At 44.6% G+C, this 20,816-nt stretch overlaps 2 protein-coding genes and 1 long non-coding RNA gene across 7 annotated transcripts in view; 2 read left to right on the plus strand and 1 right to left on the minus strand.

Moving 5' to 3' along the window:
• Positions 1-9,885, plus strand: part of cadm4 (cell adhesion molecule 4) — a 166,721-nt gene extending 156,836 nt beyond the window's left edge. For 3 of the 5 annotated variants that reach the window (XM_086113714.1, XM_086113713.1, XM_086113717.1), the window contains exons 7-9: positions 2,547-2,630; positions 6,155-6,283; positions 9,287-9,885. In XM_086113714.1, the coding sequence (XP_085969840.1) occupies positions 2,547-2,630; positions 6,155-6,283; positions 9,287-9,396 (323 nt within the window). In that variant the 3' untranslated portion in view covers positions 9,397-9,885. Of the gene's footprint in view, positions 1-2,546; positions 2,631-6,154; positions 6,284-9,009; positions 9,086-9,286 lie in introns of all 5 variants that reach the window. The other 2 variants (XM_086113715.1, XM_086113716.1) reach the window with 2 other exon arrangements.
• A 6,278-nt stretch (positions 9,886-16,163) lies between these two features.
• Positions 16,164-18,064, minus strand: LOC147204179 (adenosine receptor A1). The gene is made up of 2 exons (XM_086114170.1): positions 17,725-18,064; positions 16,164-16,992 (listed from the first exon to the last, which is right to left on the minus strand). Exons 1-2 carry the CDS (start codon positions 18,060-18,062, stop codon positions 16,164-16,166), a joined length of 1,167 nt encoding a protein of 388 aa, XP_085970296.1. The 5' UTR covers positions 18,063-18,064.
• Positions 16,668-18,800, plus strand: LOC147204180 (uncharacterized). Its single transcript, XR_015101242.1, has 3 exons — positions 16,668-18,096; positions 18,164-18,363; positions 18,451-18,800. It is a non-coding gene; the product is annotated as an uncharacterized LOC147204180 (long non-coding RNA).
• The last annotated feature ends 2,016 nt before the right edge of the window (positions 18,801-20,816 follow it).

Genomic DNA, 20,816 nt, shown 5'->3' on the forward strand with positions numbered 1-20,816 from the left:
ATACCAATTACCGATACCACTATTTTGATCGATGAAAAGTCACCAAAAACAATGACAGAGCATTTAAATAAAATACCTTCAAGTCGCACTATTGTATTTTTCCTTAAAGTTGAATTAAATCGATGGCAATTTGTTTTTCCAAGATGATACTGCAGCAAAAGAGACCATTGGCAGTCAACCTAGTCGTGACTAGTCAACTAATCTTGGCAGCTCTAGTTAGATGAATGCGCCCCCATGTACACAAAGTTTACACCAGAAGACGCTGTGGGCAACAAGGAAAGATGGACTATTACAGCAAAGCGGAAACTGGAGGTTATAAAACTGTAGCAGGCGTGGAGGTCCTATGCAGGACACAGGCTGATCCAAAATGTCAGGCGCAGTATCTTCGGGCCCACTCCTGCAGGGATGTGATATAGAGAGAGTGAGCGAGATGTCATTATCGTCGAGTGGCACCGCATCCATCGCCGGGAATACAACCTGGGCCACGCGCCTGATTGGCAGCCGTTAACGCGTTAACGCATAACAATACGAGGCGGCGCGCCGGCGGCCAAAAGCCCGACAGCTTGCCGAGCGTTCTCTTTAATTAAGCCGAAGAGAGGCGGAGCGGCAACGTCAAAGGACAGCGAGAGGAACACAAAAAAAAAGGGAAAAAATATGTAAATGGTGAGAAAGAAAAATGATGAGGTCACCACGGCTAAGAGGAATTAATCAGCATCCAGTTAATTAGCGCTACAACCTTGGTCATTAAGCCTCAGTCTTGACTGACTTGACTTCACACTGGAGTGTCCGACACACACACACACACACACACACACATTAGTTATGTGTTCTTAACTTACGCATTCATTTCCACATAAACCACTCTTGCATGCGCATGACAAAGTGTACATTTGTTCGTAAAGATATAGTATGTAAAATTTTGTGGCCTCTAGTGGTGAACGAATAGAATGCAATGACCTCAGCTCAAAGTGAGTGCATTTTGAACCGCGCACTGCGGTGCCTCAGCGAGCCCATGTCATTCCAAATGGCTTCTAATATTCCCTCACGTGACAAAGTAAGTGCATGGAACTTGTGACACATGCCGTAGTCACCATGTTGAGGAACTACTGTACATTCTCTAAATTTGTCGCCTTCGGGTAGCCGTAGCAGAAAGATGGCTGCGAAACATGGCAGCCTCCTGTAGAGGAGGCGTGCCATCTATAATATAATTAGTGATTAGTTCACCTCCAAAAAAAAGAAAAAAAAACGAAAATACATTGATGTGATAGAACTCTTTTTTTTCTTATTGTTGAAATTCATTGTGGGTTTTTGAAATATTGAAAAATCAACACATTTTTGCACTCTGTCCCTTTAAGATTGAGAAAGTGACGCAGGAGGATGAGGAGTGAGGATGGCTGGAAGCGTTAGTGCTGACAGGAGAGGAGTGTAGAAAGAGATTGATGATTTCTGGGCTGATGGGAGAAAGTGAGGAGAGACAGCCCAGTACTTACCGATAAATTAACTCCTGACTAGAAAGCCCACTGGTGTGTATTGGTATGCCGCATGCGGAGAGGTGCGCCGCGCACCACCGTGCAAACCCGGAAGTCCAACGGCATCCGTTTGGCTTCGGAAACTCGTTTTCTCCCATTGGATATGCAGTTACCTCCAGAATTTAACAATTTATTTTGTGATGAAGGAAAGGAGCTTTTTTATTCCAAAAGACTACAACTAAGATGGCTGCCAAAAATAACACTGCTTGTACAGACAGTGAGCTGCCGGCCCACGATTGTTTTTTGTTTTGTTTGTCAACTATTGTTTTAGTCTTTCAACACTAATATCGTCTTTCATACCTTTCACACGACTTTGCATTGTGACGCTGTCATCGATTTGCCGAGCGTATCGTCGGCCTTGAAGTGAGACAATCCCAGCGCAAGCTTGTTTTGATTGGAAGTGCATCTGTCACGGACAATGCCAGCCAGCGTCTCTCCGGCCTGCTGTTGCAACGTAGCGAGTGTCGTGCAGTTACCTTGTGGACGTGTTTCGCCGCCTTCAAGTCCCGCGCGATGCATAACGTTTTGTGTCTTGAGTATATAATTGAATGAGTCCGCAAGCAAAATAAACTCTACAAGAAATACCGTGATTATAATAAAATTACGATTTTGAAATATAATCCAGACAAAACTCTCCATTAGGCTATATACATACAATCAAAACGACGACCATTCATTTCAGTTAGCAGAATCAAAAACATAAGAATGCAATCAGGAAACCTGATTGTAAATCGTAATCCAAATATCGGGAGGCATCTATGAATAACAAAGCGTAGCAAAAATAAACACAACTAAACATGATGGGGTTAAAAAAAAAAAATCAAATAAATAAGATCCATGAAAATCAAACCAAAACACATCAAAGGAATAAATCACGTATTACAACCGGGACCTTACGTCTCTCGCTGTCGAGTGCGTCTTCACGTCACTGCATGTCCTAGCAGTCGCCATGTGTTTTGTCCATGTGTGTGATCCCATTTCTTGCTTGTGTGTGTGTGTGTGTGGGTGTGTGTGTAGATAATGTGTCATTCCCAAGCACCGCCCCTCCCACTTCCACTTCCCATCCCAACGTCACCCCGTCCCTCTCGCTGGACCCCAAAGGTAATGCACAACATTTTTTTTTTCCCGACTGTTGCCCTTCATCTCCATCCTCTTTCTCCTCTGGTGTCTTCCTCTTTTGTCTCCTCTCACACATACACGCGTACACACACACACACCCACACACACACACACACACACACACCGCCATTGTTGTACTGCAACCTTCCTTTGTCCTGAATTTCCACAAGCTTGCATACCTGCTGATGCTCGGCACACAATCGCTCACTCCTGCTTCCTTTCTTATCACCGGGCGCACATTTCACCGACTCAGCATTAGCGCATTGGAAAGCGCGCGTGTGAGTGTGGATCGTTTGGGTGCCTCGTGTGCCTCCTGCATAAATGGGGGAGGTCGAAAAGCCGCCAGGAAGAAAATAGGAACATCCGAAATGCAGCGAAGGAACGCGACGGATGAGCCATCCCGGTGGATGTCGAAATCGTATTAACCCCTCAAGAGTGTGACAGCTGAAGAAAGAGCTTGGCGCACGTCAAATTCTTCATAAACTGCAGTGGTGCATCTTAAATCATCTTTCCCCAACGGAAATGGAAATATGGAAACCCCCCCCCCCCCACCCTGCAAAAAAAATATTGTGACTCCAATCACAAACATTTTTGTTCAAAAAATGATTTCATTTCTTGCAACCACTTGACAAAATAAAATGGAGCAAATTCGACACACCATTTTTTTTTTCCCAGCGCACCCTGGTTAGGAATCACAAAAGCGTGTTCACTGTACAGACAAAGTCATCTATTTCTCTCATTCATTAATGCACCCCTCGCTACAGTGGCGCTTTCTTTTCAACAGCAAGGAGACGGCAGACAAAAAGCGGGCATGTTTCTTACTCTTTATTCTCATCTTGCGGGTAGATGATGTTCGACCTGCTGGCGTGTGTGTACGTTTGTTTAAATGTCAAGAGAGTCGCGGGGAATCAAGCTTGCTGCGTCAACGCGACGCTTCGTCGATCCTCGAGATCAGGGCCTGTCAGACGGTTAAAAACGGAAATATGCTGAAGGTAGTGATATTGCTAAATCCACTCGAGCAGCGCTTCTTGGACTTTTTACATTAAGTGGCACCTAAAAAAAAAGCCATTTGCTCTTCAAGTGCCGTTATCGTGAGCGGCGTGAAAATATATTAGCGTAGCAGGACGACTCGGTCCCTTTACTGTGTCTGACGGTTTGCAAACTTTTTAAACGTCTTGCCTTAGTTTTTATAGCTCGTCATTTTCTTGCTAGTGATTCCAAGGAAAGATTTTTTTTTTGGTCATTCATTCCATCATTTTTGATTGTACAGTGACCGGTGTTGCCACAGTTACCTTAAAAAGTTAACAGAGTTATTTTTCTGATTACTTGGTTTTAAAAGTTAGATTACAAGTGACTATATTAGTTACCTTCAGAAAAAACAAAATGGCTGTTTTTGGTTTTAAAAGCTAGATAACACTTTGTTGACAGTACTGGTGTATACAACCAACCTGAATATTCTCATTTTTAAAATTAATTACTTTAATTGCTTTTTAAATTAATTATTTTCTTTCTTTTTTTATGTTTTGTTGGGTATTGATACAACACGGGGCTATTTTTCTTCATTTTAAAACACGCAGCAACAAAAACAAAATGGTGGGAGTTTTTTGGGGGGTGGAACGGATTAATGCCATTTCAGTTCATTTTAATGGGAAATTTGGTGGCGATTTTTGTCGTTCCGAATCTTGAGGGGGTACCTAACATTGAGGCCGATGGATTCAAAATCAGTTTAAACGAGCAGTACGTGCTTCATACCTCAGCATGCTGACTGTTCTTAAAAAGGTCAGCACAAGCGATGAAACAAAATGTCAGACGATTCCACTCGCACTTTTACTTCTTTATCTCCCCTCACTCATCTTAAGTGGTTGATTCCATTTGCCGGGCGGGCGGCTACGATGGTGGGGGAGGGCGGGTGAGGTCAAAAAACCCCTCCCCAAATTTCCCTCATTCAAAATGCATTGCGCTCTTTTCCCAGGTGCTCGGCCTGAATGGGTTTTTTTCAAGCTCTTGCTTTATTCACCGTCCTGATTTCTCAGCCATTCTATCAGTAACGGTGCAGCTTGGGGGAGTGATGAGAGGTGATAATGTAACTCGGGTGGAAGATATCGACTTTTTATCTCCCGTCTGCCCACTCCTGCTGGTTTCTACCTCCATTTTTCTTTTTTTTTTTTCTACTCCCAACCATCTTCCCGTGTCTTGGTTTTATCACGTCGTCCCCTTTGTCTATTCGCTGCGCTCTCCACTCTGAAAAGGGTGGCCTCCTTTATAGTATGAAGTTAATAGTGTCGTGTAACGTGCCTACTGCAAAGCACAACCGACTCAAGTACACAACTGCGCATCTACGGTCGGGTAAACATTGGTAGCTAATTCAGTGTAGCTAATTGCCGCTGGTTCGAACAAATCGTGTAATCCCTTCACAGGTGGTTAGGATAGAGGGAGGATGGATTTTTCAATCACTTGACTGAACAAACGGTTACAAAATACAGGATATACAAAGACGTTCATAGCAGGCTTGCTGACGGCGTCAACTAACGCCGTCACCCAACGCGCAGAGTGGCAAAAACTTTAGCCCGTTTAGCCGCCCAACCGCATACTCTCATTTGGCGGCATTTCGTGTCACTCAACAGACCAGGCCTGCCGATTCAAGTCGCACGCATTCGGTCACAGACGCGGATTCGGTTTCTGTAGAATGTGAGGATGGTGACCCCAAGTGGACAAAAACAATACCTGCACCTTTTTGTTTTTTTTGTTTTTATCTGACACTCGACAAATACTCCATGCACCGTATTTTCCGCACAATAAGGCGCTTCATAGTATCAGGCGCACCTTCAATGAATGACCTATTTTAAAACTAGTTTTCATATACAGTTATAGGGTGCACCGTGTTATAAGGCGCCTAGAAGAGAAGCTACAGTGTAGTGGATGCGGTTGCGTTAAGCATCCATTAGATGGAGCTATTCTAAAGAGCATACAATACAATACAGCTTTATTTGTATTGCGCTTTCACAATCGCTGCAGCTGTAACGAAGCGTTTGACAGAACATTTAAAATACTACGTCCAAGAGATCAGAATATTGATCCATATATCCGTCGCATCCGATTATAAGGCACGTTGTCGGCTTTTGAATAAATTTAATGGTTTTAGTTGCGCCTTATAGTGCGGAAAATATGGTATTTAAAAAACTACCATAAAAAAAGTAAAATAACAACAACAAACCTGATGTATAAACTAAACTAACTGAATGTAAAAAAAAAAAAAAAAAAATTCAAAAGGAAATAAAAATCAACTAAATTAACATAATGACAATAGTAATAATACGATCCTAATCGGGGCTATCGTCGTACTTTGTGGCACCTCATAATGTTTCAGAAAGAGTATCAAAAACACAATTACTTTTTTAACAAATCATTATTTCCCCCCCCCCCCCCCCCCTCCACGCAAACAATCCACAAATGGACAAACATGCCAGAAATTCCTGTCACTGACCACCTTTTTTGTCTTTGCGTAGATCCCGGCGCAGTGGTGGAGACTCACAGCGCTGTTCCCTACGCGGTGATCGGTGGCGTGCTGGCCCTGCTGGTTTTCACCATCATCTGCGTGCTCATCGTCACCATCTGGTGCTCCGTGCGCCAGAAAGGTAAAGCACACACCAGCGCGCATGCTCCTGCTGCCAGAACGAGCATACGTTGGTATTAAATGTTATTAAGCATGAAATGCTCCACGCCGACGCGATCCGTTTACATTCGTGACACCAAACGTGTCCAATAACAGTCATTTGTCGCGTGTTTTTATTGGCGGCTAACTCTGTGTTACATTTAGTTGTCGCCTGGTGGATGTGCCCATCCACACACACGCACGCTCAAAAGCACACACAAACATCAGACATTCCGCTCAAATTCATTGGCGCCACAAAATCTGTCTCTCCACTCACACATAGAGCGCAGAAGTCAATACACCGTGGCATTATGGGAAATAACCCCGAACGGCAAAATGCATCGCAGACACAATGAAAAACCATTAAAAAAAAACAAACAAATAAACACTTTCAAACGCATTGGTGCAGTCTGACCTATTTGCAAGTTGGTATTTGCCAGTCAAAAATTTTTACTTTTCTCAATGCATTCACACTAATATGGAGAAAGTTGAGGCGAGCATGTTGGCTCGGCGTTCCAGTTTCTCATGTGGCCCTTTAGCAAAATGAATTGGCCAGCCCCGTTTTAAAGTGATAAGCGGCTCCTGGCGTGGTCCCATGACGGATAACCTTGGACAGGATAGTGGCCGACAGCATGGTGCGGCCAAAGTAAGCGCGCGCTCCTTGTTTTATGACTATATGCTACTATATTAAGGCTCATCCATTAAAATGAAGCTCCCCATCTTTCTAAGTGCCCCCCCCCCTCCCCCCTCTCTCTCCGACCCAATGTTGGCAGCCCTTCGAGTGTGCTCAGCGGCCGCCAAGTAAGAAATGATCGAGCCGCCGGTGAGCCAGACAAGCTGCCAGTTAGCCTTCGGCTACGGCCTTGCCTTGCTGCCAATCAACATTCAGACCCGACTATTACGACCAATCAATTTCCGGACATAGGCGGCCCCATTCGAGCTATTGTCCTGACTGTCAGCCCTTTCCGTTAAGACGGTCGATACGCAGGAGGGCGACGTGTGCGTGCGCATGTTTGTGGACGCTGGAGAGTTATTCAAGGGGACGTATTATTGAAAATTGACTCTTTAATGGATGCAAATAATTGGGTCTCTGGTGTGCTAACTCTGCAATTACGCAATCAAAAGAAACTTTTTCTTAGCTGCACTGGTTCCGAAAATGTGCCAGTGAGCAAGGTGTTCTCAATTTGTGTCTGCCGTTCTGGATTGTGCTGAATCGTGGTGTCACAGTTTGTTGAATTTACATAACACCGCCTCCGCACTAAGCTTACCCACCCATGACTTGATACCTAGGCTGGGTGAAGATCCGCCGTCTCCAAGCGATCCTTGGAAACGAGCGGCATCCGTGTTTAGTGGTACCTACTCCGCTAATCCATCCATCCATTTTCTGTTCCGCTTTATCCTCACAAGGGTCGCGGGGGTTGCCGGAGCCTATCCCAGCCGTCTTCGGGCACTAGGCGGGGTACACCCTGAACCCGTTGTCAGCCAATTGCACACTACACTAATCGACAAGTCATTTGGCAGATTGGTGATGAGGTGCTGCTTCCCTGAGTGAAAATGCAATCCATTTTCAAGGAGGCTGGCTTTTCTCTTTGGGAACAAGGAGCTGCTCGCCTTGTTGCAACACCCTAGCACTGTCCCCTGTCGATATGTAATGAAAGCGTTACTAGGTCCTCAGAGTTGCTTTCTCTCTGACTTGGAAGCAAGGCTGGACCAAGATCCGCCTCTTTCAAGCGATGGTCGCAGTCTGGTACATTTTCAAATGTTCACTAAAGTTGGCAGCATAGTTGCAGGCGACATTAGTGTCTGTCGGTGTGCGCACTGAATGCATCACATGCATGACTCTACGACACTGGTGATGAAGTGCTGCTTCCATGTGTGAAAATGATCCTTCTATTTTGTCATTCTGTGGGTACTCTTTTTACTTTCTTTTTTTTCTCTCAGCCTCTGGGTTGTTTTGCGAATGTATGTTTCTCTGCCCTTGACTTGGTAGCGAGGCTGGGCAATCATGGGCCATTTTCAAGTGATGCTCGAGTGTCCAATATTATCTGAAGTTGTTGGCTTGGAGACGAAGTTGTTTGTTTGTTGTTTGTCCGCTGCATGCGCCTCATGTCGGGTCCACTGAAATGGATTTACAGAGCTCTGAAACACAAAAGAGTCTCACAAGGGCTTCACAAGTACACCGTTGACAAATAAAAACGACATCCCTGATCTCAGCCCCACAGGAGGGCAAGGAAAAAAACAAAATCATTTGACATCCTTAGTGGCGAAGCGATGCTTATGTGAGTGAAAATACAAATAAAGCTTCCACTAAAAAGTCCGGGCTACTTGAGAACAAGTTGCCGCTTGCCTACTCACAAAGTCCTAACTCTGCTCCCGATCGTCATGGTAACAAAAGCTGTACCCTTCAGTGGGCGGGGTGAGCAGTGGCTCATTTGCACGAGAGAGAACTTCCAAATCTTTCTAACCGGAGTGAATGCGAATCATGCTGCCATTTTTTTTTCTCTCCTTTCTGTGTCGTGAGCTAAGATGCCGTCGAGCTTCTTCCGACGACGCCTCCCTTTGAAACGCTGAAAAACTGCCCGATGTGTCTCCTTGAAAATGTGACGCAAGAGCTAACGTCTGCCTGTCTCCTCTTTGTCTTTTGTTCCCCCTCTTGGTCTCTTCCCGACCGCCATTCAACCCCTGGCACGCTTGCTTTTAATTCCCAAGGCTCGTACCGCACACGAGAGCCCATTCTCACTTGGTACTGACCCCAAGCCGCTAAAACTAATCAATTAACCGTCAGGTACAAAAAAAAAAAACCACCACGGGAGCTCGGGTTTGAGTTGGATGGAAGGCTGTTGCATGAGCTGTGAGCGTGACGCTTCGCCGCCTAACCGACCCTTTCCTACCCCAACCTACTCTCACTATCTCTCGCTCACTCTCTCACTCTCCCTCTGTCTGTTCCTCATCCCCCCCCTCCCTCTCTCTCTCTCCTCTCAACAAGGCTCCTACCTTACCCACGAGGCCAGCGGCTTGGACGAGCACGGCGAAGTGCAGGAGGCCTTCCTCAACGGCAACGACGCCAGCCAGGGCAAGAAGGAGTACCTACTGTAGCCCACTCATCGACCTCTGACCTTATCCCTGTGCCCCGCCCCCCCTTCCTTCTCCCTCCCCGCCCCCATCACACCTTATACACTCACAACACACACAAACACACACACATATGCACACACAAAACGATTACACGCCAAAACTCACACACGCTTGGATAAAGCGAAAGAGCCTACTTAGGTATTCACGGGCGCACAAGATGCTTTCTGTACATCCGAATAAAAAGGCGAACAATAGGAAATGAGGGATTTACACGAACACGGATGCAGGAAGCGTGGGAAGCAAATAAGTGTCGTAATTTCGTGGCAGGTCTTAAAAGCATGCCCCGTCGGCGCGGTATTTCAGCTCACCAGGATCCGTCGATGCCGGTAAATGTTCTCATATTTACGGGAAAAGAACAGGAGCCTTCTGGGAGGATTCGTACTCGATGTACACGCTCGTGTGCAGTGTAGTATATGAAGTTCTGCCTCCAGGAATGGGGGGGGGGGGGGGGGGGGGGGGATATTGTCGTTCCCCCCCACATTCGGAGCAGTGGCTCACTTGCATGAGACAGGTCCACTCCCTCAATACGAGCAAGACAAGAATTATTAAGGGTATTTGGACCAAAGGAAAATGTTTTCAATTGGGGCATTCCCCCCGCCCCCCAAAAAAAAATCATGCTACAGAGGTGCCCAGACATTCAATTGATATATATATATATATATATATATATATTTATTTTATTTTTTTTTTTGCTTTGATTGAGATGGGGTAGTGAAATCTCTTCAACTTAAACAAAAAGTCCTCAAATTGCTTAATGCCCCTCCCACTCAAAATTTACTGTCAAACTCAACATCAAACAAAGGGAATTATACTTTGTGGATTTAAATCAAACACCGAGCATTGCTGCCGCTTAGCTTTTGCTCAGTCTTGTTTGACTCCCCTGCTGGGGGGGCAGGATGAGTTTGGGGGTGTGGGGGGTTTAAGTGATTTTCTTTCTTCGACATATGAGGGAAATGTAAGTTGTCTTCTCTTTGACTTGCCACCTTCTCTGGTGTTCCGTCCCTTCTATCTCGCCACCCTCCTTTCTCGTCTCCTCCCGCTTTTGTCGTTTTGGCGCCAATGAAAGGCTTAACGTTGGCCCACGTCCCTGAGGGAGACAAAAAGGAAATATTACTTGTGGGGACATGAAAGAAAAGCTTAATTATTTCCCAATGAAATTTGAGGGGTCAAAAAAGGGTTTGAAGGCTTAATGGGAAGGGCGAGAACAAGAAGGTGGGATGGCCAAACGCTGAATAAAACAATTTTTTAAAAAATTGAATGCAACCACACACACACACACACACACACACACACACTCATATGTAAACATATTGACAAAGCGAGTATACATATCTCTGAATTCCTTTGTATAAAAAAAAACAGCAGATGCGTAAATTAAACTTTTAAGAGCGAAGAAACTGTTTACTATTGCATTATGAAGCTATACTGTACTAACACTGAATATTAGCCGATAGAGGCGCTAAGCCGAACAAACTACTGTCCAGTGATCTTTAAAGAAAAAAAAAATGAAATTTAAAAAAAAAATGTCTTTATCAGAAACCTACGAAGGCGTATTAGGGCCCCACTGAAAAGAAAATCAATAATCAAGTCATAATGTTGGTGAGGAAAAAAGTCACAAATTTTGTAGAAACTTGTAATTATTTTTTTTCTGAAGGATGTAGTAAAAAAAATTGTTCTGTATGGCAGGTTAATTGAGACTGCTGATCTCAGACTGTTGCATTTCGCTTCGTTTGGGAATTTTTGGGGAGGGAAAAAAAAAGAGGAAAAAAAACACCTCCTGACGGTGAAAAAATGTTTTTGTCATCTCATAAAAATAAACTTTGTGCAAACAATGAAACCTTTTCCCATTATTCAGATATATTGAATGATGGCATAAACATTTCCTGGAAATGTTTCTTTTTTTCCAAAATGTGATTTTTTTTTTCTCTCAATCCTAAATTCGAATCTCACTTGTTCGAATGACGCTTTGCGAGATTACTGTTTTGTTTTGGTTTTTTTAATTCATGAAGAAATGCGATTTTATTTTTTCTTGTAATATTTTACAACTTTATTCTGATGCTATTCATTTTTCTAACAAATTATGTGAGTTCAGCTTTATTCTGGGAAAAATAGAACCCCCCGCCCCCCCCCCCCCCCACACACACACACAGCATTTCAACTCAAAGCTTGAGGTTGTATGACTTTTTTTCCCCCCTGATATTTTTCACATTTCAGTGTGGCCCTAATAATCCCACGTAGAAACCAGCGGACTTTTTTTTAAACAAATATGATTGTTGTTCCCGTTCCTGTTATTATTATTATAATTATTATTATTATTATTATTATTATCGACGTTGTTATTATGACAATTGTAAATGTTACAAGAACTGTACACTTCTCATGCTTTGTTTTTAATTCTACCGTAGAGGAGTTGTTGTCTTGTTTTTATCCCAAAACTTCCCGCCAACTTTTCCTCTCTCTCTCTCTCTCTCTCTCTTTCACTCTGTCGTTCTCTCCTTTTTCTGTGCCCAGTCGTCACCTCTCCTTCCCTTTCACCGTTTATTTCCGTGTCCATGTGTCATTGTTGATATACAGCTAACTATTTCTTTATAGGGGAAAAAGTACAAAGCACGAGAAAATAAAAATAAAAAACTCAAAAATAAAAATAACCTTGATGTGTTTTTGTTTTTGCTGTTTTTTCGCTTGGATTTAGCAGGTGCTGTTTTTCCACATTGAGAAAAGACAAGCAGGAAGACGGCGCATGTGATGAAATCGATGGGGAATAGTCGAGCGGCATGATAAAGATAAAGACGTGAAAGGCGGTTTGAGCGCAGCGAGTAAACAAAGCAGGTGGAAGCGCGGCGCCACTAATGAATCATCAAACCGAGAAAAGAAGATGGAGGAACCCAAATACATGTGCTGGTAATGTTGCGCCCAATCGATAGCCGATTCTGCCGAGAAGCTCTCAACGGAGGTCGCCGGGGCGACAGATCAATGACGGGCCTCCGTGCCGCTCTGTCATAAAGAAAGATTGTCAAGCGGCAATCAAAGTTATGGACTTATACGGACGCCGGCGGCATGACTTGACATGGCCGCGGCAGGCATGTCTGCAGTTTATTGTGATTGTTTTTACAAAGGGAGCCAATCCCGTCAGGGCTGGCGTGATGGATGGCTAATCAAAAGGCCAATATTGGCCTTTTGATTCGTCTTTACATTATCCGTCCGTCATCTTTTTCCGACTGGACAACTTTGCCGACAGAAAAACTGCATCGCTGCTGCTGCGAAAGTCAAGAGCAGATGACAGAGTTGTCAAAATGAGCGCGCAGCGGATAATCGCTCAAAATAATCTTCGAGACAGCTGAGCTCATATACAGGCGGGAAGGCTAATGGTGCTCTCGGGCCTCGTCCACACATCAAAATAATCGGGCTGGCTTTGCCCTGATTTGCCCCTTCCGGACCAAAGCTGACAAATGACGGACTCGACGGTTCCAAATCAACCGCGAGCGGTGTAAAAACCTACGGTGGTGCATGAGACGTTGAAGCTACATCGATGTTTGAACACCATTGTTCAAATGAGTGTAAACAGGGTTACAAAATTATTGCAAAATCTCAACGTTATTTGAAAATTTCACATTTCGGTAAAGATTTTAGCAAGTTGACACAAGTGATTTGCTTTCCCAGGCCACATAAAATGACCTGGCGGGCCGGATCTGGCCCTCGGGCCTTGAGTTTGATATCTGTGGTCTGGAACATTGTTTTCCAAAAAAAAAAGACACAGACCACTGATTGCAAAATATACGACGACCGTATGACTGCTCATTTTCATGCATTCTTTCGAACCGACCATAGACGCACCTTTGTGGATCGCCGTCAAGCTTTTGAGACGCGATTGAACCGCGGCAAGCGGCACGTCCGTCGACGAGTCAAATCGATGGACATGACGAGCAGCCAACGCGTATTCCTCCTTGAGTTGATGGCATTCGGTGAACGGGGGCATAACGCGGCCGATAATGACAACGTCAAGTCGATGAGCGCCTCAGTCGCTGTCGTGAGCGATTGTTTTCCCCGCCGCACACGATTGCAAGAGGTTCCCGTTTACGACCGTCGTATTTCATTTGTATGAGTCGCGGTAAACACGGAACGCCATCCGTTCCTGATGTCGTTACATTATCGCTTTGTATCTTCTCCGCGCAATCGAGTAGGTTGCTGCGGGAAGCGCGTGCTGACTGATTTATGGGCGTGACTACGGCGGGGTGCTTCAAGCGTCATCGACGCGAGTGTGTTGAGGCATAATCAGGAAGCTGAGAGCTTTCTAAGCAGACAGAACAATTGACGAGTAAACCTGAACAATCTATACTTTTAACCCCTTCAACGTGTGCAGATTTTGCTGTAAAAAGCTCGACTTGGGCGATTTGAAAGGAATGGAATGTCAGGGAGAAAATGCAATTTATCGGGTATTCCTGCCGGACCTAATGAGATCCCACACAGGAGCTCAATACGTTAACCCAAAAGTACGCTCTCAGCATAATGCACAATCATCAATGTACGTGAACCACAAGCCCATCTTGGACTCGGCTCCCCCCGACCCAAATTTTTTACAAAAACCGAGACCATGAACATTAGAGCTTGTCGCCCCCATAACCGTTCTAATGTTCCGTTCAGTTATTCAGAGTGCCCTAAAAAACAATTGAGTCGAGTCCGGTTCATCAGGCAGTACAAGGAAAATAAACAGTTGAAGCATGAGGTTCTGCGAGCGGAGCGTGCTCTGCCGCCGGCAGCTACACCGAAACAAAACTACATTCAAGTTTTTCTTTTTAGTTTAAAACGACTTATTTTCACCGCAATCCTGCATTGTAGCTAAAGGTACAATCCTGGTGGGTTAATGCGCACGGTAAATCTTTGTGCCTAATACGGTGGCCAGTAAATGCACAATGCGAAGAGAAAAAAAATTAATAATATCAAGACAAAAGAGGAACGTGACAAAGGGGAGTGAAGGAAAAAAAAAACATCACAAGCAGTACAACTCACCATAGAGAATAATAATATTCTTTTTCATGTTTTTCTCCCGCACATCAATGACGGTTCGAGATGAACAATCCAATTAGCGAGGGAGCCGGGGCCCCCTCTGTTTTGTTTTTTTTCATGAGGAAAAAAAGATCAGCATTGTATTTACAAGTGTAATCAAAACAACCATGAAGATTGTGTCAAAAGCAGGTTAATTATGTTCCCCTCTTTTATAATGCGACATGCTCTGCGGACCGTCGTGTTATTAGAAAATGTTTAATTAAACGCTGTCACTCATATGTTTATTACGGGTGGCTGTCTTGACACAAACTTGAAATTTGCCACGCGGGGGAGATAAAAAAAAAACAAGGACGGGCCTTGGCAGCAAAAGTGACATCTGTGATCAGGATTGCCGTCCTCATCGGGCGGATTAATTTTCTGGCTGACATTTGGCGTGGGAGACGATAATGAAGTGGCCTTTTCAGTTGCAAGCTACTCCGAGCGTCTGTGCATGAGGTTAATGATTCGTTAAAAAAAAAAGCAACAACAACAATAACAACACAGGAACTAATGGCACAATTTGCTCTGTTTATTTTTTGTGATACCTTCTAAGTCAACGTTGCTGCTAGCAACGCGCACACGGTAAGGCTTCATTACAGACAAATGTTGAGAGTGAGGTCAAAACTGGAAAATACGCCTCCCCCCCCCAAAAGAAAATACAGAAAAATAATGGAAGGTTTGCCAATCCGTTTTTGAATTAGCAAGCTTGTTCCCAGCATAAGGAATTGACATCTTGGATTGTACCATTTGCATTCCTGGGTGGGTACTTTGTTTTCATGGTAACGTAAATGCCAAAAATGGTAGATACATAAATATTTGTACATAAAGGAAAATGCCTCATTTCGTCGTAAGCGGGGTACTTTCTGGTTCTCACATTAGGGATAGAGGAACAGCACTAGCCACCATGTGGGAACAGTTCCTTTCGAAGTCAAAAGGGAAGTAAAACAGGAAAAAATGAAAAGGGAAGCATCATAAAAATCAGAGTCAGCATTTGTTTGTATCTCCTTCCTCAACGGCATTTTGAAACCGTAATCCATACTTGACTGGAGGACTTTAACGCACTTATTTTGGAGTCAGCCAATTTTCTCTTCAAACGTCTCCAATTACCGGTAGTCCAAAAATGCTGCTCGCCACCTCCTAACTGGAGCTTGTAAGAGGGAGCACATAACTCCAATTCCGGCTTCCCTTCACTGGCTCAAAGTACATTTTTAAGACTCTTCGAAAAAAAAATTGAAATAAAACTTCAGGATCTTTACTTTTGTCTGACAAATTTTTGCTCCATGTCCAGCCCATTGTATGCAGCGGTGTTTCTTTAAAAGTCCTTCACATCACTTTTGTGTTTGTCCACCTGTTTATTAGTTAGCAGGCTACATCGAAATTGACAAGGAGGACTCTTTAATTTCTATTATGAGACTGGGATTAGGATCGGGGGGGGTTACGTCATGACTCAAGCAGGGAAAACTAACGTTCGTCAGTGTTTGTGTCCATTTCTGATCCAAGCAGGACAGAGTTGCATCCACATTGATTGGATAACAAATTGGCCTGGAAAGTTGCGATGCAATATCATAATTGGTGCGGCTAAGTCGATTTTACAATAGCTCTGTTTATATGGGCAGAGGAACCTCTCGATTTCAGACCTCAGGGCAAACTTCGGCTTTCGCGCAATTTTTAGGAACCTTTGGATTTCAGACTTCGGGGCACACTTTTGCTTTCAGGGAGTTTTTGGCCGAGGCCCACGAAGCGGCGTGCGCCGCTTCACACAAGCTCTTATGAACAGACTTCCCCGTGGGTGGCAACATCCCCGGCGGAAGAGCAGAGAGGGCGAACGCCGCCCGCTCGTCACTCTCTTGTTTCCCAGGGGGAGTGAAAAGAACCCGGGGCACGAGACCGTACAACTGGACAAAGAACACGGCCATGGCGTGAACCCAGGAGGGGAGGGCGGCACTGGGGGTGAAGAGCAAGACTGCGTGGATGATTTGCAGCGGCAGGCAGAGCAGAACTAAGAAGGAGACGGACAGAGCCAGCAAACGGAGCCTCCGGGAGGCATCTGACTGACTAACCTGCTTGGGGTTCTTGCAATAAAGATCGAGGTAAAGAAACAGCAGGAAAAGCAAGGGGAGCGTGAACACAGCCGTTCCATGGACGTAGACCAAGAACTGCGGGCTCAGAATCGCGTCCGGGGCGCAAACACCCCAGTGGCTACTGTGAAGCTCGGCGTAGGTGAAATTGCGCAAGTCCTCCATGTAAAACTTGGACAGGAAGCCTCCATACGGAAGGTGCTTCCCGATAACCACGCGTTCGTGGGGGTGTTTGGGGGCAGGGGTAAGACTGGGTGACGGTGTGCTCCAGTTGCCGTCCAACCCGAGGTCGACGGTGTGCTGATCGAGGTCCTTCCGAGCCCACCTGTCGAGGACGTCGGAGCTGATGAACTGGCCGAATGAGGTCAGGACCGAAACCATCCAGCACAGAAGGACCACGCACAAAGCTCGCTGACGGGTGACCAGAGTGGAGTACCTGGTGTGGACGCAAACATATCAAGAATTACACGCCAAGGAATGGCATGCTCCGCAATGAAAAACGTATCAGGTTTGCTTGCAGCCATTTTCCTTGAACAAAACATTGGTTGACTGTGTGTCAAGTTCAAATACTGATTGTTGGACAGTATTGTTGGCCTTTTTTTCCCTGCCTTTTTGCTCACTTGAGAAAAAAAAAAAAAAAAAAGCTAAAAGAGCAAACAGTTTAACGATTGGCTGGCAACCAGTTCAGGGTGTCCTCCGCCTACTGCCTGTAGACGGATGAGGCTACTTGGTTTACTTTAACCTCCATCTGTGAACGTTTTCAATTTGACACAAAAAAAAAGTTCTATTTTAAAAATAAAAACTTGTTTCAGCCTATTCATATTTACTGAACCTTTACGTCTTCAGCTCGCAGGTCAAGCAAAGTCTGCAACAGAAACAGTCGCGGTCGCAATGAGCAGTCTGGATGTAACGCGGTTCCTCATGACTCATCCTGGCATGTTTACAGCCCGTTTTCTTTTTGTTTGATATTGATTTTCTCCATTTACTGCATAGAGCAGCTTGTTTGTCGACTCCGGCCTCCCACGCGTTTACCCTCCGTTTTCACGTGGACGGCGACAAAGGCGATAATGAGCAACGTTTATGACTTCATCGATGGTATGTGTATGCGGGTAAATTGATTCGGAGGTGCCATAATGGTCGCTGATGTATTTGCAAACCACGGACTCACCTGCTGGGCCAGTAATGCTGCAGGTGGCAGTCCAGCGTGAGCAGAACCAGCAGGCACATGGTAAACTGCCTCACCAGCAGAGGGCAGCACACTAGGGTGATACAAGTGTACAAGCACTGCGGCGTCCTCAGGTTGAGGAAGACGATGACGGGGATCTCCAGCGCGCCCCCTATGGCGCCCACCCACCCCAGACACAGGCCGAGGCAGCAGGACACGCTCACGTGCTGCGGTCTTGCGCTTTGGATCCCGCCGACCGCCATGCATAACCTCACGCTCACCACTATCACGGCTACCGAAACTATGCACTGGCAGAGGGAGTAGAGCCACAGGAATTCCATGCCTGGAGTGAAACAAGCAAAACATTTCAAGAAGGTATGGAAACGTAAAGAGTGATTGATTCTTATTTCGGTGAATATCCATGTATACATCTGCGCTGCAGGATTAAAAGGCTGCAGCTAACACTGATGGAGAGAAGGATGGGAGGACGGCGGAAGATTGGTCGACAAACGGCTGTACACTTTGGAATTCATCCACAAAATTGCACACAACTCCATCGTTTGGAACGACTGACTTCATGGAAGACCTCGGCATGTCTCGAGCGTGTGAAAGCGCATTAGGCCCCAACGGATTACGTCAAAGGTGAAATATTACGTCCCCTTTTCCACGGTAGCCCGAAACAGCCTAGCTCTGTCCTGTTTGGTCACTTTTCCATTTTACTTTTTCCAGGCTACAATGGAACCCTTCCCCAGAAGCTCTCCCAACCTCGTTCTAGAACGCAGGCTGAAGAGGGCTGTGATGTCACTGTCGTCTGATTGTCTGACAGATGCAGGTGTTTCTTCAAGCGATGTGGCAAGGAACTCCAACGCACATTCCCTTTTCCTGGTTTGAAGCAAGCAAGACAGTAGGCCACCGCCACATCATTAAAAAACAAAACAAAACAGGATACAGCGTATATGCTGACACACACTTACATCATGTTTTACAACAGTATTTAACCATATTCGCAAGTGCATGCGTGCCTCTGGTTGAAATAAGTTAAGCTTATGGTAAAAAATATTTTTGACGGGCCATTAGTACGTCGCAGCATGATTCGAGTGAAAATAAGACTCGATATTTTATCCATTGGTACACATGAAATGGTAAATATGGTTAGGTATTGCTGTAAAACACAACATTTGTGGACTGAATAGTCAGTAATTTTCAATCTTAGCGGTGGCCTGCTATGGCACTCTCATTTAAACCCAGAACTGGATCATTCCTCTGTGTGAAAGCTTCTGTGCATTTAATAGGATGTAATTTACGATGTCGCCACATTGTGCTGCTGCCATTCTTATTTTGATTTCAGAAGTTTCACATTAATGTACATAAAGGAACAGCAGGCAGAGCAAAAGAAACAAAACGGCAGTTAGTGGGTGCGGATGCGTGGAGAAAATGGGATACATGGTTGGTCCAGGGGCAGACAAAGTGGCAGGGAGCGGGAGGATATTTTTGATGGGTCGAGCAGAGAGCTGGAAACGAGGCCAGAGAAAAGGTCACTGAAGCGAGCCACTGAGAATGTGAGCACCATGCAAACGCGCAACAGGCAGCTGCGCACTTTTGACCACGGGTTTCCCATCGCACACTCTGAATAGACTCAAACCCAATCATGCAAATTACGTCGGCATTAGCATTCAGAACATTAGCGCACGCTCCCTCCCCGCCTACTATTTGATGATTGGCAGCTAATTCCTGCACATGCTCCAAGAGCCTCACACAAACCGCAATGTTGGGGTTACCTATATGCCAGCTGTCCATTTGACAGCTTGACCTTTCGACAGTGTTTGATGTCGCCATTAACTCCCCCATATTAACCTGGATGAAATTAGCTCTCCCAACTGTGTAACATACGTTTGTCTCATATAAGCAGCTGACAAAATAAGGAAATAAGGAGTTTTGCAGCACAGTTAGCAAGCAAAAGTTAGCATTTGCGCCTTCTCAAAACACACTGAAGAGCAAAACTGGGATTCAACCGCCGAGAGGGTCCCAAAAAAGTTTCACTGAGCTTGACGCCCATGCGATAAAGTGGGACAACGCACTAGTCGGAGATCGAGGCTTGAGTAATTCTTTGCTAATTACAGCTATCTATCAACAAGCTTCGATTAGCTACTGCCGTGGCTAAACATATCGTGGAGTCGCTTCTAAGTCTGTAATCATTACCTCTGAGGTGGCGAGTAAGCTACATTTCTGTTCTGGCAAGTATCCTTCTCACGAAGGGATGAAGAGGAAAGACTGAGAAGCCATGCTACTTGCTAAATTAACCATGAGGTCGACAAAGCGAACGCGTTTAACACTGCAATTGTTAGTTGTGTTGGGTGATCGAGTACTCTTTTCACAGACTGGCTGGAACCTTGTTCAAGCGGACAACATCCAACTTTGAATAGCAAAATAGAAGGTCAATTAAGAGGTGGTTGGACTGTGGAAAGAAAATCTGCTCTCGAAACAGACCCACAAATGAATTACGGTACGCTACAGTGTACGCCAGTCAGGTACGATGGACCATAAGTTTAAATTTATATTAATTTTACCGAGTATAGAATATTTCTCCTATGAATATATATATATATATATACAGTATATATATACTGTATATTCATAGGAGAAATATATATACATACTGTATATATATATATACATTTTTTTGACAATAGAGTCCTGAAGTTTGATCTTGACATTTGAGTTCAGGACAATAAATGTTCTGAAATAACATTACAGTACACCTTTTTGCGAATTAATTTAGCTTTGCCCCTAGAAAAGAAAACAGTTTACTGCTTGCTATGTTTGACGTGACTTTAAGAAATAAGTCTTCATTATTTAAATTGGGGGAAAAAAAGTCATCATTCATTTGTTACATTGCCATATTCTTATTTTTTGATAAAATCTTTGCCTTAGGAATTTGGGATTAATTTGCAAAAAGTATTGCTCCACGAAATTTGAAAGATGCTCCTCAAATGACGTCATTTATTCGCAAAACTGCTCCGTAAAGAAAAATATATATCTTTCAAGCCTTGCATTAGTATTTGAAGTGTTTTCTATCATGACACCCCTCCTAGTGT

The sequence above is a fragment of the Hippocampus guttulatus genome, chromosome 6 (assembly GCF_054856545.1).
Source record: "Hippocampus guttulatus isolate MCC_2025c chromosome 6, RoL_Hgut_1.0, whole genome shotgun sequence".
Classification (NCBI taxonomy): Eukaryota; Metazoa; Chordata; class Actinopteri; order Syngnathiformes; family Syngnathidae; genus Hippocampus; species Hippocampus guttulatus.